This window comes from Mesoplodon mirus (assembly GCF_964341445.2).
Source record: "Mesoplodon mirus genome assembly, chromosome: 6".
Classification (NCBI taxonomy): Eukaryota; Metazoa; Chordata; class Mammalia; order Artiodactyla; family Ziphiidae; genus Mesoplodon; species Mesoplodon mirus.
Window position 1 is genome coordinate 1,097,422 of NC_138982.1, and position 16,635 is coordinate 1,114,056.

At 52.4% G+C, this 16,635-nt stretch overlaps 1 protein-coding gene across 1 annotated transcript in view; it reads right to left on the minus strand.

Annotated features, from left to right (window-relative positions):
* SLCO2A1 (solute carrier organic anion transporter family member 2A1) overlaps window positions 1-16,635 on the minus strand; it is a 78,251-nt gene that overhangs the window by 40,743 nt on the left and 20,873 nt on the right. Inside the window, exon 2 of the mRNA XM_082624850.1 lies at window positions 2,372-2,509. Coding sequence (XP_082480976.1) covers window positions 2,372-2,509 — 138 coding nt within the window. The remainder of the gene's footprint in view (window positions 1-2,371; window positions 2,510-16,635) is intronic.

Here is a 16,635-nt window from a genome sequence, read left to right on the forward strand (position 1 = left end):
CAATCACCCATCCACTCCCCCTCAACACACACAGATACACAGACACAGACACACACACACACAGACGCACACAGATACAGAAATACAGACAGACACACGGATACACACAGTCTCAGATCGCAGATACACACACATAGTCATACACACAGACACGCACAAATACTGAGACACACTGAGAAACAGATATACACACAGACACACATTTTCCCACTAAGCACACACACAAGATTGTTAGGTTCAAGAAATTAACTTTCTTATGATATTTGCCTCAAACCATGCCCATAGGCATGTTCTAAAACCTGATTGTTGAAAAGCTCATCTAAGTTTAGAAAAGTGAAAATTTAATGGGTGAATTATTTTCATTTTTTATTAAACTGTAACCTGGGGAAATATTTTGCCCCTTATTGGCCTAATCAGCCTCCTGCCGCAGACACACGGATGCACACACAGTCTCACATGTCCCAGCTAGCTACTCCCTGCCCCTTGAAAAATCCAGTTGTTCCCGGGCCCACATCTTTGTTCCAAGCACGGGAAAAATAAGAATGAAAATTTAACCATCGAAGATCACAGATTCAACTATCATCCGAGCCATAGTGGAAGAGAGGATTAGCCTACACAGCAGCTCTGATATTGACTAGTAGATGTGCCTAGAACACTGTGTTAAGAAGGATCCAGAGTCTGGACTCAGCAGAAAAGAAGACTGCAGTTGATTAGTGATGTCTGCCAGGGTCACGGGATAGGACTGTGATGACACAGATGTCAGAGACTTGTTTTTCTTGTGTCCTTCGCTTGGGAAGACAACATGTGCCAGAAGCATTATCAAGGTCACAGCCAACATGTAGAAGGGCGCCTTCTGTGTGAGTGGTGCCAGGTCCCTGTCCTGTAGGAGAGCACAGCCTACGTGGAGGGTAAGACCCCCGTCACTGGGCATCACCAGGAAGCTCAAGACACAGATGCACAATCAGGTAGACAGAGGCATACGTGTGCACGCGTAAACACACACACACATTAAAACACACGGACACAGACACACATCCAGAAAGCAGTGAAGGCATCCACGTGGGCCTGGGGGTTCAGAGGAGGGGGTTTGAGGCCCATGAGGCCCGCAGGCATGACTGATGGGCCTCAGGGCTGTACGTGTGCAAGTACGTGCACGTCACAGGGTGGAGGAACAGTCCACGGGGAGGAGGAGTGCGTGGCGACCGTCAGACGGACCTGGGCTCCCATCCTGGCTGCACTACACACGTGTGCGGCCACTGGGATGGGGGTAGGCTTTCTGCTGCAAGCTTCCTGTCTGGAAGACGTGACTGTGAAGAGAGCCCTCCTCCAAGGACCGCAGAGGGATCTGGCACAGGCGTGGCGGGGAGGACTCCTGAGGGGTACTGCCGTGTGGGCCGTGGAGGGCGCAGGAGTCAAGGGTAAAGGGGCATTTCCAGCAGGGAGCAGGTTGTGGGATGGGGAGACTGGAAGGTGGGGGTTGGGGGATGTTGGAACGCTTCCCACCTTCCTTTCAGCCCAGCCCAGAAGCTGTCTGGGGAGCCCAGACTCTACTGGGTCGGTTGTTGGCCTGAATTTCGCTATGTCAAGGGAAGATCTAATTGCGTCTGGGCTCCTGGGAGGGGGAGGCCATGGCCTCTGTCCCAGGACAGCGGGCCTTGTGGAAAGCAAAGACAGGAGCCAGGCCCAGGGCCCGTCTCCTCACCTGGAGCCGACGACGCTGCAGCCACGATGCAGGGGCTTGCTGCCTCCCCTGCCCCTTTCTCCCTGGCTTCCAGTGACTCCTAGCTGACCCTGCCCTCTGACCTCTCACCCTCGCCTCTTGGCCCACCCTATCTTCCTCTAACTTTGATGTGCCATCAGTGAGGGACAGTGTAAACTCCACGTGGCTGGGAGGTCATAGACCTCTGACCTTGCCTGGGAGTCAGGGCCATTGAGCAGCTCTGGCTCCTGTTGCCCTCCGAAGACAGGAGCTGCCAGCCTGGGGCTGCTTCCCTAGCTGCATGCCTGGGGCTCGTCTTCCCCTGCACTGGGGACGGGCAGAGGCCACGTAACCTCGTGGGTGGTCACAGAACTCAATCAGAGGCACAGAGTTTGGAGGCAGCGGCCCTGCACACCTGGCACAAGCTGCCAGGTGCCCTGGTGCCCTCAGCGGTCAGCGGGGGTGGGGGGCAGAGTGCCTGCCCGCAGGGCTGCCGTGAGGAGGTCAGGCGCCTCCAGATGCAGGGCAGCCTCGGGAAACGTAGCTGATGGGTCCAGCCCCGCACCACCCCCGCCCCCGCCCCGTTCTGCTGCTCCTCCCGGGCCCCCTCCCGGATGCCGTGCTCAGGGTGGTGCACAAGTCGGGTCTGATGGCCTAGAGCATCCTGCTTACCTCATTCAAGCTGGAAATGAGACCTGAGGAAGAACTGGAGAGGCCAAAGCGCTTCTCGATGGTGGTGAGGCTGCTCTTGAAGTAGGCGCTGTACAGGAGCTGGCAAAGCTGCAGCAGGCCATGGCACAGCACGAACACCTGCGGAGGAGACCTGGACGGTGAGGCCTCTGGACAGTGAGCGCTGACCGCCCACCTGGGCGCTCCATTCTGGGGCACAGAGGCCCAGCAGCCTGGTCCAGCTCCCCTGTTAGCTGGGGACACTTTCTCCAGCAGGTGGTCATCATCCTCGGACCAGTTTCACCCACAGCCTCAGTCAACACATGTGCACCATTCCCATCATTCCTGCCATTCTTGTCACATTATCATCAATGGCAGGAAAACCACAGGGTTGGAGAAGCATCCCTGAGGGAAAGGCCTGACTCATCGGCCATGGCCCAGGGCGTTCAGCACCTGGAATTGTTCTCTGACAGCTCTGCCCTCCCTCCTGTGTCCTGGGAGGGCTGAGGGCCACACTCATGTCACTCCCAGGGGCACAAAAGCCAGGGGTCACACTGCTCCATTCCTCTTGACCTGCCCTCCATCCCCCTCCCTCCATCAACACCCATCCTCCCAGGCCCACCTCTCATACCCCAGTGAGGCTCCAGGATGGGCTTTCACACTAGCCCGTCTGAATGAAAACACTAGCCAAGCTTGTTACCACCTCTTATATGGGGTATTTGTGATTGTGCCGGCTCCTCTCCTGAGTGGATGATGAGGGCCTGGAGAAGGCATCCCACCCTGCCCCATATGCCTTGTCCTGTGGGTATGAGTAAATGTGACAAGTAAATGTGGTTGATGGGGAGGGTGGGGAGGGCTTGTGGTATCTGGAGTCGGCTGCAGGCCGCGCTCTCCTGGGTCCTCGGCTATTGGGCTGAGAGCAGGCTCAGAGCTCAGAGCCCAGAGCCCCACATCCTGAGCCCCCTGGAATTGCCCCTTCTGGAGATTCACTCTTCCGCCAGGGAAGGGTGGGGTGCCATTATGTTTCGTAGTCTGCCAAAGCTCTTCCCTTAATTGAAGGGCTGGCATCTCAGGAGAGCAACTGGGGCTCCACCTTCATTTCCGTTTCCTTGTAAAGCCAAGCCAGCCCCTCCGCAGGGGCCCCGCTCCAGGCTGTGGGATCAGAGCTGACCTCCCCTCTCCTACCTGTCAAGGCAGAGCCTTTGTGAGGCCAGGGTGCAGCCCTGGTTGCCTGCCCGTGCATCCAAATCCAAGGAGGTCATCACGCCACGAAAGCAGACGCCTGTCCGAACTACCGCCCCCCTGACCCCGGAGCCCGTGGGGCCTCCTCACTCCTCATCAGTGGCCGAAGGAAGCCTGCCCTCCACCCCGCCCCTTAGGGAGGCTCCACTCTGCTTCACTTCATATACTAGAATTCTTAATATTCTGTGATAAAGGTACCCTGGAAGATGATCTAGTCTCTCTTATAAATGGGGAAACAGAAGTCCAGAGAGGGAGAGGGAGAATCCTAGCGCCCCAGAGTTGGGGAAACCAAGGGCCTGCGAGGGTGGGAACTGGCCATGGCTGCTCCACTGTGTGAGAGGCAGGCCCAGAACCGGTCCACGGCAGGCATCTCAAGTGCCTGGCACTAAGCCCACAGTGCCTGCCACATCCAGGACAGAGGCAATTTGGTCTTGGATGCCTTGCCAGATCCTCTTCTTCTGACCGTCCCCTGAAGGCTAATGCCCCCCCAACTCTGTCTGTAGTCCCTTTCTCTGCACATGGCACCCTTTCTGCACACATTCATTGGAAACCCCATTTGTGGTGCCCACGTCTCAGACCCTCCTCCAGAACTTCCCCCAGAGCTTTTACACACAAGTCCATCTCACTGTGTGCTGGACGTGTCCACGTGGACATTCTCAGGCCCCTCAGGCTAATCGCCTCCCAAATAGGGCTCAGGGTCCTCCCCCACAAACCTCCCTAGTTTTTCATTCATTCCCCACCACCTTCGCTCAGTTGCCTAAGACAGAAACCAGGAATCCTCCTGGATGCCTGTTCCTCACCCCCTGGCATTTGGTGCCACCACTAAGCCCTGTGATTTCACCTTGGCGTCTCTTGTATTTGACCGGCCCTTCATCTCCAGATTATGCCTTGCCTCAGGCCCTCTCCCCTCTCCCCTAGATTCCTTCAGATTCCTCTCACAGATCTCCTGCCGTCCCCTCAAACCTTCCATCCCACCACTCCAGAAAGAGCTTTATCAAACATCAATGTAAGCAGGTTACTCCCAAATTAATACCTCTCACTGGCTCCCCACTTCCTACAAGATAAAAACCAATGCTCATGGTGTGGTATCCAAGATGCTACAGGTCCCAGACCCTGCCTGCCTCTTTGGCTCCACACCCTGCCGTGGCAGATCATGTTTCACAAAGATGGCTACACCAATATCTCCTGTCCCACATACACCTCTAACAATGGGACAATGACATTCGTTCATCAAGAAGTGGGCTCTGTGTTCCCTCCCTTTCAATATGGGCCAATCTTAGGTATTTGCTTCTAAGGAAGAGAAGGAAGAAGAAGTGATGCTCTGTGACCCCTGGGGCCAAGTCCTGAAAGTTGATAGTGAATCCCCCAGCCCTTTCTCTCTTGGGACCCTTAGACCCCAGACATCACACTATAAGGAAGCCCCATCTTCCCTACTCACGGGGGGTCCACATGGTAGTGTGCCAGCCAACAATTCCAGTTAAAGTTTCAGCCTGCAGCCAGCATCGGCGGCCAGACATGTTACTGAGAGCCTTCAGAGGATTCCAGCCTTCAACGCCAAGTGGAGCAAGAGTGAGCTATCCCCACCAAAGCTTCTGTAGATGGCAGATCCCTGAGCAAACTAAATGTGGCCGTTGTTTTAAGCACTAACCTTAGGACTGCTTTGTGATGCAGCACTACAGCTAGAACACCTTGTCCTTCAAACTTCATCAAGGTCACACTACCCCACAGCACACACTCATCGTCTGCATCTTTGCTCACAATCTGCACAAAATCATCTTCCCCGCCTTTGTCTGGATAACCCTTCGGTGGCCCCCTTGCCCAGCACAGGGCTGAGGTATGTGTCTAGTTCAAGGTAGCTTCCGAAAATCCCGGCACCTGATGCTGACTTCTGCAAAGAGGTATCTTGATGCCTTGGCACATGGCTGGCATTTAGGGCGACATCCAGCAGAGGATGAGGGCCGTCATAACAGCCTGGGGGAGAGACAGTGAGGGCTGAACCAATGTCCAGGGCAGTGGGGAGGTGGGCAGGGGCCAATCAGAGGCTCCTGCAGAGGTTGAGTTGACAAGGCTGTCACTGATCCCAGGTGGAAGAAAAGGAGCAGTGTTTCCAGCCTGAGGGCCAGGAACGGGGCAAGGCTGTGTGTGAGACGGGGGCCCCGAGGAGGAGTGTAGATGGAGAGGGTGGACAGCGAGTTCAGGTTTGGAACATCCGAGGCTCTGAGCGTAAAGCTCAGAAAAGACTGGTCTCCCTCTAACCAAATTAGTAATGAATTAACAGGAGTGACTAATCTCTACTCAGTTCCCTAGCAGTCTCACGAGAGGAAGGTGAAGATAGTGTGGGGAAAATCTGTCTCAGATATTTTCCTGAAAGATAAGCCTTTGCTTTTTCCAGTAAATACAAAAATCCCTTCAGATATAAGGTGGAAGACTCCACCTAGAGCCAGCGGGTGCCTTCCTCATCCCACACACCTCCCCCTCCAAAGAGCCAACCACACCGCCAGCTTTCAGCCACTGCAGTCCTGTCAGGTCGGGGTGACTTACGGGTGCCCCGGCAGAAGATGCCAGGTAAAGAGAAAGAAGTGGATGGGTGGTTCCAGCAGAGATTTCTGGCCTGAGCCGCTCAGAATCACAGCCATCTGGTCCTACCTACTGAGCTTATGTGGACAGGACCCAGGCTGCTGAAACTTACCAAGTACCCACTCCATGGCCAGCATGACATGGAGCAGCAAACACTCGACACCAGGCAGGACACCACGTGTGGATGCAGAACTCCACCCCTCGCGAGAACATGGGGCTTATGAGCATAAGCAGATGGATCGGTGGGAGAAGGAAAGGTGCGCTCGTTGGGTTGCAACCCACCCCCTGCCACCACCATTTAGACAACATGGTGTTGTGGAATTTGATAGTTTGGGTTTGGGAGTCAAACAAGCCGAAGTTCACATCCTGACTGTAAGGAATGGCAAGACCTTCGGCCACGTATCTGACCTCTGACAGCAGTTTCCGCGCTAGTAAATGGAAGCTGTGATAATACCTGTTCCCGCTGCCTTGTGAGGCTTGCACGAGAGAGTCTGTGTTTAAAGGCCTGGCGCCCTGACTGGCCCACAGAGAGCGCTCCACATTCTGGAGGGATATGTAATAAGCCCAGGCTTCCTCCACTCCCTCCTCTTGCCCAAATAATTGAAACTCTCTGTTGCTTTCACGTCTCCTGTGGCATGAAAACTCTAGGATAGAATTTCCCACAATGTCTTAGGCAGGTCACCACTTGCTTGAGATGCTCCAAGTTGAAAGGATTCCCAGGAGAAAAAAGTTTGGAAAACTTTGCATGCTATAATCCTCCCTTGCGAATATTTACAATTCACATTAGCACATTAAAGGCTCTAAGAAAACCTTCGGTAAAGACCGTCTTAGCTTTGTTTTACCCAACTTTCTCCATAGCTTCTTTAGCCATGTAACCCCCTGTATAGATATAAAACAGATTCTAGCATTCTGCAGAATATAGCTTAGGGAAAGATTCCACGTCCCTTTTGAAAGAAGCTTATGGTAGAATCTGGGTCTTGAGATTTCTTCACAAACGGAAAAGAGAATAAAGATATATTACAGGGGCTGTATTATCTTTTTAAAAATAGCACGCCAGCATTTTCTGTCTCCTCACTCTACTTTCTTCCTTTTTCATAGCACTTATTGCTTCCTAAAATTACATCATGCATTTGACTTCTCACTTATGGACATCTACCCCCACCAGAATGCAGACTTCACAGAGGAAAAATGATGTGTTTTTAAGGTGCCACATCCCTGTTGTCTGGAAAAATGCCTGGTACTTAAATGGGGCTCATTCATTGTCAAGTGAATGAATATGTCTTTAAATAGTCTAACTGATGAACCCTCTTCCAGAATATGCACCCATCAGAGTAGCCATTTGGGAAGCTGCAGATCTGTTCCAATGATCTGTCCTCAATCATACATTTCCCCTTCAGCATTGCTTTTGATCAGTCCACAAGCCACAAAGTTTACAAAAGGTACAAAACGTCATTTGTCAGCTCAGCTGCCCCTCTTACTCACTTGGCTCAGCTCGAACTCATTTTTGGATATTTCTAAACTCAAATTAAAAAGTTAAAGATTTGCATTTATGTATGAAGAGACTTTCTGGGGTGGTAGAAATATTTTATATTTTGATTGTGGTGGTATTTACACAGGTGTATGCATTTTTTTTTTCCCCCTGTGGTACACAGGCCTCTCACTGCTGCGGCCTCTCCCGTTGCAGAGCACAGGCTCCGGACGCGCAGGCTCAGCAGCCATGGCTCACGGGCCCAGCCGCTCCGCGGCTTGTGGGATCTTCCCGGACCGGGGCACGAACCCGTGTCCCCTGCATCGGCAGGCGGACTCTCAACCACTGCACCACCAGGGAAGCCCCAGGTGTATGCATTTGTCAAAACTCATCAATCATTTAAAATCTGTGCACTTTATTATTTGTAAACCATACCTTAATAAAGTTGATTTAAGGATCTTTTTAAAAAGATCTGCAACCAGGAAGGTATTCAAAATAACGTTCTGAGCCTTTGCAGGGAATTCCAAAAACAGTTTTTAAAAAATACTATGAGCATGGGCAATGTCATTGGAGTAGATCTGTTTATTTAAGGGGTTCACTTTGAAACCATCAAAACCCATGTAAATATCTATGTGTGTGTGTGCTAACGTAAACATCTAGGTTTACGTGTGTGTGTGTGTGTTAAAACTATACATGTCTTTAGGCACATCTTGTAGAAGAAAGCTCGAAGGGAAAGTTAATGCAGGGGGAACAACATTCTTGTAGGGTGTGGTGGGCAGGAAGCTCTAAAACTTCTAACTGTTCATGTTCACAGCTCTATTCTTTTTCCAATCTTAACAAACATGAAGAGGAAGTTTGACGAGGAAGGAAGCAGGGAGATTGCAGTGGTCATGAAGATCTTTCTTTAACAATAAGGACTCTTTGTACCGCCTTTGCCAGAGAGCTAAGAAAGGTTGAAAAGATGCTGAGAGGACAAGTGAAGGTTCAGAGTGGGGCCCCAGGCCCCAGCCAAACTTCAGAGCTCTAAGTAAGTAAATAAGTAAGTAAGTAATCAGACCATAAGGGTAAACCATTAGGACAAGGAGTGAACCCCTCACAGCACAGGATGAATCGGAAAGGATCAAAGTCCAGCCTGGCCGTGGTTTCCTCTGCTCTACACGTTCATGACCCTCTTTTCCAAACTAGACATAAGAACTATGATCTGAGGCAGCTAATTAGAGTTACAGGGACACTGGGAGAAGTTCTGCAGTGTGGACCCCACAGGGTTATTACCCGTTTAACCACTGACTCTGCTGTCAACCAACTCTGATTTCGTCCACACGCATCCTGATAAAGGCAAAACTCTAGAAAATTCAGCTGATGTCTTAGGTCCACTAGGATGTGATGTCTCTGAGATAGTTTAATACACTTAGGGAGCCCAGGAGTGGGAAGAAAGCCATCCAGGAGCAGGAGATGGGGCTGGACTGGGACATCGGCTGTGACCTCCCAGTTTGGAACAATGCTCTGATCCATAAATGGCAGATGTCAGCAGTTTAATGGAACTACTCTTCGGGAGGAAGGGAGAGGAGCAAGGAAGGAAGGAACGGGAGGGAAGGAGAGAGAGATGAAAGAGAAGAGCTCAGGGAAACCTTAATCTCACCCTGCCCAGCAGTGCAGGGAGGGCTCAGAGGAGCGCCGAGGGCTGCTTGCAGTTCTCCTGAGTGAGCGAGGAGACTCCGAAGTGCCGCTTGCTTTAGCTCCTCCAGCTTCTACGGGTCAAAATCTGGCCCCAGAGTCCATGCGGTTCCTCCTCTCTGGGCTGGAGTGGACTGCAGCCCAGAGGCAGGAACAGCTGGAGGCTCACACGTCTCTTGGGCAGCACCAGAGCTGCCCAGCCATGGTGATCACCCAGCTGGGTTTGAGCCACAGTGGCTTTCAGAAGTTCTTTTTCACGGTCAGCTGGAACCCCTCCTACAATCATAAATCCACTTACATTTATTTTCACTTTTTCATTTTTCTCTTTTATTTTGAATCAATGTATCATATGCGCATGTTTAAAAAAATTAAGTAATAGGGGCTTCCCTGGTGGCGCAGTGGTTGAGAGTCCGCCTGCCGATGCAGGGGACACGGGTTCGTGCCCAGGTCCGGGAAGATCCGCTGGGCCTGCGCGTCCGGAGCCTGTGCTTCGCAACGGGAGAGGCCACACCAGTGAGAGGCCCGCTTACCGCAAAAAAAAAAAAAAAAAAAAAATTAAGTTCTATGGAAGGGCTTAGAACGATCAGGCCAGCCCTGAGCTCACTCGAGCCCACCGCCAGTGCTGCAGTGCAAGGACAGTCAATCACCTCTGTTTTTAGTGTTTCTGTTGATTACATCCACACCTCTCAGAATGATATGCTTGCTCTGCAATTTCTTGCTTTATCGCTTTTGACTGTGTGCCATGGTAGAAGAGCATTTAGCTCCATAGTTCTATCAGTATCTGTATCCTTACTGAATCGCTTCATTCTGTGGCAAGCAAGCTGGGAGCCAGGAGCAGGGCTTCCACCCTGGGGGCGCACCCGCACCAGCTGACGGCCCCTTGGTTCATGGAGAGAAGGCTGCCTGTGCTTTCCCTGGGGTAAAGGGCTGCTCGGTACCAGCCCCTCGGGTTCAGCTTCACGTGTCATCTCTGCCTTCTGCCACGCCTGCCCACTCTGAATGCGTTGCTCCCCTGTGGCTGTGCGGAGTCCCAGGTCCACAGGCTCCCCGCTGCCGGCCCCACCCACACACTTAAGAGCCCGCCCTCCGCCACTCTGTTCCATCCATCAACACTTCCATCTTGCGGAAGCCATTGGACCGTTTCATCCACTCATAATCCCTCTCCCTTTCTTTTTTCTGTTATTGGTCTTTACCATTTTTGAATTCATTGTTGTTATCCTAATGAGAGTGTTGGAGATGAGGGGAGACAAACGTGATGAGCCTGCCATCTTGAATTATGAAGCCAATCTACCTCCTGATGAGGAGTCCAGTACACAAATTAATAATTCTGTCCCCACTTTTTCAATGGGAAAAAAAAAGAAGTATGTACTTGTCAGTGGACTAAGTGGTCAGACCAAAAAGTGTACCCAGGCCCTTCTCCACAAGCTTCCCTCCCCCACCCCCAGGCCACTCATGCATCCTGACACCTCGTGATTTGACTAGAATCTTCCAAAATGGTTGGCGTGTCTCCAACAGAAGGCACATGGCTGGAGAGTGGTGCTTGCTTGGGGTGTCTCCCCATCTCCACTTAAATATTTCTATGTTTTTAGTGTCTCTATTCTCATAGCCCATACTCAGTCCTGGTTGGAAGTTCACCAAATGGGTAAGACCTGGGAGGTGAGGCTCAGGGCTCAAGAGGCCCTAATGCAATGGGGACAGAGAAGGAAACTCAGACACGGTGACTCCCGGCTGTTTCCCAATGATCTCAGAGAGGCAGCACCTGAAAGGGGAGGAGGGTCTGTGGGTTGGCTCCTCTGAGGCCCCTCAGAGCTGGAGGGGAGAGGGGATCCTTCCCCCATCCTGCCAAAAGAAGAAGGAAGCAAAGCAAAGGTGTGTCCTGGAGTAAAGGCCTTCGGCCTACTCACCCCTCCTGTACCTTCAGCAGGGTGTGACTTTGGATCCGAACCATGGCCCAGTGGCCCCAAAGGGGAATGTCTCTTCCAACAAGTGATTCAGGAAATCAAGTATGTTCCTGTGTAGCAAGAATGCTGGAAAGGAGACACAGTTCAGAGATTCAAAATAGCTAGCCTAGGGTCCAAGGTGATGGTAGTCACAGTGGCAGGAACAGAAGGTATCTTTAGTATCATTCGTGTTATTAGGAGCTAGAAAAAGACTTTGATAAGACACAGTCCTGGGGACCCTTGGAAGTATAAAAATCAGAAGAGTCAAAGAAAAACACAGATTTTCCTCACACCTTCCTTGTTCCCTAAGAGGGCAGTGGCCAGGCTGGAGAGCTGGGACTGGGATCCTGCCTGGGAAGAGAGGCCAGCTGAGCCAGGGCCCCGACAGTACCTCTGCTCAGTGTGATTGCTCTTTCCAGGGCCCCCGAGCCAGCCTCTACTGTCCACACCGTGACCTTCCTGTCCGGTGGATCCTCCTCTGAGGTCTGTGGGAGCTGCTCCAGGGAGGACTGGAGCCTCAGTGGAGGCCAGGAGGCCACCAGAAACCACGACAGGCCCAGAGGACCATGGTGCTGAAGTGGCCTATCCCACCGTTCATACTCCTGGGGGACGGGGTGGGGCTGGCCAAGCACCTCTAGGAGCCAGGTCGCCAAGGAATTGGGTTAGACCAGGATATTTCGGCCATTTTTTAGTTTAGTCCACTCAGCTTAGAAAAAAATCTCACCTGAAGGCCTCTAGGTAAGAGAAAATTTAACTGGACAATGGAAGTCCCAATCCGCATAATTCTGTGGTTTTTGTTGTTATTGTGAGCTAGGAAAGGCCTTTGATAAGACCGAGTCCTAAGGGCCCTTGGAAGTATCAAGATGAGCACTATCTGTAAAGAAACACATGGATTTCCATGGCAGTGGCCCTGTTGGAAGCGACACAGCCACGGAAAAGCAAAAGGCAGATGAGCTTCCTAGCTGTTTAATACCCATAATCCTCACACACTTTTGGCTGTGGTTGTTTTGCTCTGTTTTTCCCCGGTAGTGCGTGTCTGAAGCTCAGCCCCAGGGATGAAGAAGGCAGATGGCTGGGTTGACCTGGTGGCATTTGTGAGGGAAGATGAAAGATCAAAGGGCGAGAGACCGCCTGAGGTGACCAGGACCTGCAGTGTGGGCTTTAGAAATCATAGATGAAAAAGAAAATTCTGGAAGAGATGAAACATAAGCGCATGAGACATAAGCGCATGAATTTATCAGATTAGCTAAAAGCATGGTGCTCAAAGTTTCCCAGAAAAATAGAAACTTTGAAACAAAATTATCATTGACATTTATGTAAATATGTGTCCAAATTCTTCTTCAGAAATTTCCAAAGTCACATTTTTTTTTTTAAGTCGGAAAAGCTCTCCCTCACAGAAAACAAGTGCTATTTGTCTTCTCTGGAAGTTGGCACAAGATCAGTTTCTTAGGTGAAGTAAGGAGCCATTAGGGAAACTGCTTTGAATCCATTCATGGCAGGAAAAGGACATTCAAACCGTATTAATATAGAAACTTCACCTATTTTATATTCTTCCTATTCTTTGTGTAACAGGATGGGATGTTAGTATTTTTCCTCACCTCCCTGAAGGGTTTGCAGATTAAGCTCCTCCCTTCCTGCCCTCAAGGAAGGGGAAGTTAGTTTTTCAGAGAGAGAGAAAGGGGGGTGTGGGGACGTGGTATCGGAAGAGCCCAGGACTCTGGGAGCAGATCCCTGGGCAGCAGGCCAGGAAGGAGGGACCCCACTGCCCAAGAAGCCTGGCTCGTGGCCACAGGGAAGCACTGAGGGGCTATTTTCCTCACTCATCTTATTTGTTTAATGAATAACTTCTGTCTTCCTGTTGTTGGTCACCCTGTATCTTCTGCATCTGGCTGCCTATCTGGCACATAACAAATGTTCAATAAATATCTCCTGCGTAAAGTGAATCCACCCGGAGAGGCAGATATGATTCTGTCGGTTTATGGCTGAGGAAGCTGAGGTGCAGGGAAGCTGACGAAGTCCTCATGTCACACAGCTGGTACATTGCAGCAACCGACCGAAGCCATGTCACGCCCTCGTTCTGCTCCAGCCAGCAGCCCAAGTGCACGAGAGTTCGGGCGAAGAAGGCATCACTGACACTGTTTTCACCAAGACTGCCGGTTACCTAACTGCCACATCCAGTGGGCTCTCCAGCGACGGCTTTACCCAAGTCCTGCAGCGCCCGTTGCCCCTCACCACCTGCGATGTCGTTGCCGCCCCCGAGCCCTTGCAGTCTCTCGAAGTGTCTCTCCTCAGAGGTTCTTGCAGGAGCTCCTTCCTGCCGCCCCACCCGAGGTTCTGTCCTCAGCCCCCTTGCCCATCTCTCTGCACACACTCACCCTGGGGGTCCTACTCGTCCACGCCCGAGGTCGTCCTCCGCGGTGTGCGGGAGCCTCCAGTCCACAGCCAGGCTGCGGACCTCCCACCTCAGCCCCCTGCTTCCCACGCAGCTCAACTTTACTCCCACTGATCAGGATCTGAGATGCACGCCCCAAACGACTATCATCGACTATCGTTACCCGGCGCTGCCTCCTCTGGGTTCCAGTCCTCGCCCTGGTGCTTCGACCTCCAAACCAAGGCTCCAGCCCACGCCGCACCTCCACCTCCACTGCCACCTCCCATCGAGACACCACCTGGCCGCTACCACAAGTTCCTACCCTTTCCCCAAGCCCACTCCTTCCTCCTCCCAATCTATTCTTTAACCAGCAGCCAGAGTGATCTTTTAAGAAACTTTATTTAAGTATAACATTCACCAAAAAAAAGGCACAAGTCACAAGGGTACAGCTTGATAAAAATGTCACATGTTGAGGACACGTGAGGGACCAGCACTCAGACAGAGAAACAGAACATTTCCGGCTTCCCAGACGTCCTCTAGTGCCCTCTCGGTCACCACCCCCCACCCGGGGTAGCAACTCTCCTGGCCTCTAGCAGCACAGGTTAGCTTCCCAGTTTTGTATTTTACAGAAATACGATCATATAGTGTGTCAGTGTGATCTTCTGAAGATGGAGACCAGAGCCTGTCATGACACTGAAAAAACCCTCCAGTGGATTCCCACCAGCTCAGATCAAAAGCAAGCAGAACATCGCAGCCTACAGGGCCCTCCCTGTTCCAGCTGCCATCCACCTCCAGCCTCGCAGAGCTTCCCACCACCATGGCCTCTCCTCGGGTACTAAGCTACCTACATTCGGTCTGGGGTAACAGGCAGTTGAAATTTGTAGCTGTTTGGAAAACTCATGGCCCATGTGAGATGATGTGTTGCCTCAGAGCCTTTGGTGGTGGGCCCATTCTCTCTATGGAGGGAGGGGCTCTTCATTCCCACCCCTCCCTTGCTTAGCTTCTACTCACCTATCTATATGATGGCAAAGAATGTCCCTGCTGTTACACATTCTCCATTGTTATTTCATGGCCCTGAGCCCAGGTTACAGTTACGACCACCTTAAGTGTTTGGTGCCCTGTGGCAATCCCGGCGCCCAGAGCATAGCTGTTGCCAGCCGGCGGGGCGGAGGAGGGAAGTGACCACAGAAGCCTTGCTGCTACTTTATGAGGAAGAGGCAGTCCACTCAGCAAACACCTGACGATGAACGAATCAACGGGAAAGAATGAATTTCAGGGAATGACACCACCGGTTACATAGACACCTGTAAGCCACAAGTACGTGGCTGTAAAATTATCAACGTGGATCATGAATTCCTTGAAGAAATAGGCTTTTCTTCTTTTTCTTCCCCTTCTACTGTGCCCATTTATCTCCCAACGAGGTAAATCAATTACTCAGCAAACCCTTGTAAACTCTTTCACTGTCATCGGGGTGACCCCAGAGCCAGCTGCCCCAAACATCTCCATTTGGAGAATGAACCCCCGGACTTATGTTCACCTCTTGGCCCTGCCAGGTTTTTTAGGAGAAAACTGGAGACATACTGAGCAGGGAGGGAGGCGGTGTCTGGGTGTCCCCCCAGGGCTGCCCGGCGGGGAGTCTGAGGGTCCATCGGGAACAGTGGGTGTCCCGCTGGGACAAGAAAGGAGCCCTCGCCCAGGGAAGCGCTGCCGGGCAGCCTGTGCCTCCCCCTCAGAGGCTGCCGAGTTCCTGATAAACCACAGCACGCCCAGCCCCTTCAAAGCCACTGTGGAGGTCTGAGAACCCAGCTTCGAGAATCTGTAACAGAGTCAAAGTCAGCAGACGCCTGAGACGAGGGGTGCACCCGTCGCCCACCAAGAGAGGCCAAGGCACGGGCGTGCGTGGACGCCACGACGCTGGGTCTGCTCGTCGTCCCACTGGCCCTCTCGCTGGCTGCTCTGGTGTCAGAGCGCCTCCTGAGGCTGTGGCATTCCGGAGCCGCACGGACGCAGAAGGTGTGTCCCGCCGCCGCCGCCGCCGCCGCCGCCACCGCCTGCGCTCACAGAGGCGGGGACTCCCCCGCGATAGGCTGTCTCTGGCAGCGACGCTCTCCTGCACGGAAGCATTCCCATACCGCAGCCTGATCACCCCGGCATTCCTCTGCCTGCCGGGGACCCAACATTCATAACCACGGCTGTTCTCACAGGTGCCTGCTGCCTTCCAAGACCGCCCCCATCACTCCAAAAGCCACGGCAGCTCCCTGAAAACTCCGTCCCAAGAGGAGAGGTCCCCGGCAGCCAGGATAAGATGGTCCCTACACAGGACAATCGCCACACTTCGTGGGCATGCCCTCCCTCTGCTTTTCTGGCGGCAGGTGGGAGGGTGGCAGGAGGAAAAGGCTTTGTCCAACCTTCAAACCTCTCTATCCCATCAGATGCCTCAAGAGGATGACGTGTTCTCCCTAAGTGCTGAGCACAAATCCAGAGCCCATCCCCTGCCCTCCTGGGGATCCCTGGAGGGGCGTGGAACCTGGTGGTCCCAGCTCCCCACTGACCGGTGACAGTCAAAATACCAAGGATGTTGACCCAAAGGGCTGCACCTCCTGCAGGTGACTCTGGCAAGGCAACCAGAATATCTGTTGCCACCATGCCCTGTGGGCCTCCACTTCACCCCCCCACAAGCCCCTCTCCCCTCCAACCCCCCAGGTGGTCCCCCAGCATCTTCATTATGATCGTCACCACTGATCTCACCTCTCTCTCCACCCTACTCCCTCTGCCTCTGCTAAGGACATTCCCTATCACCTGTGGTGTCCCCAGCCTCTTTGTTGGGTATTACGGGCTGAATTGGGTCCTCCAAAAAGATATGTCAAAGGCCTAACCCCTGGTACCTGCGAATTATTTGGAAATAGGGCCTTTGCAGGTATAATCAAGTTATGGTGAGGTCATACTGGATTAGGCTGGGCCTTAATCCAAAGACGGGTGTCCTTATAAGAAGAGC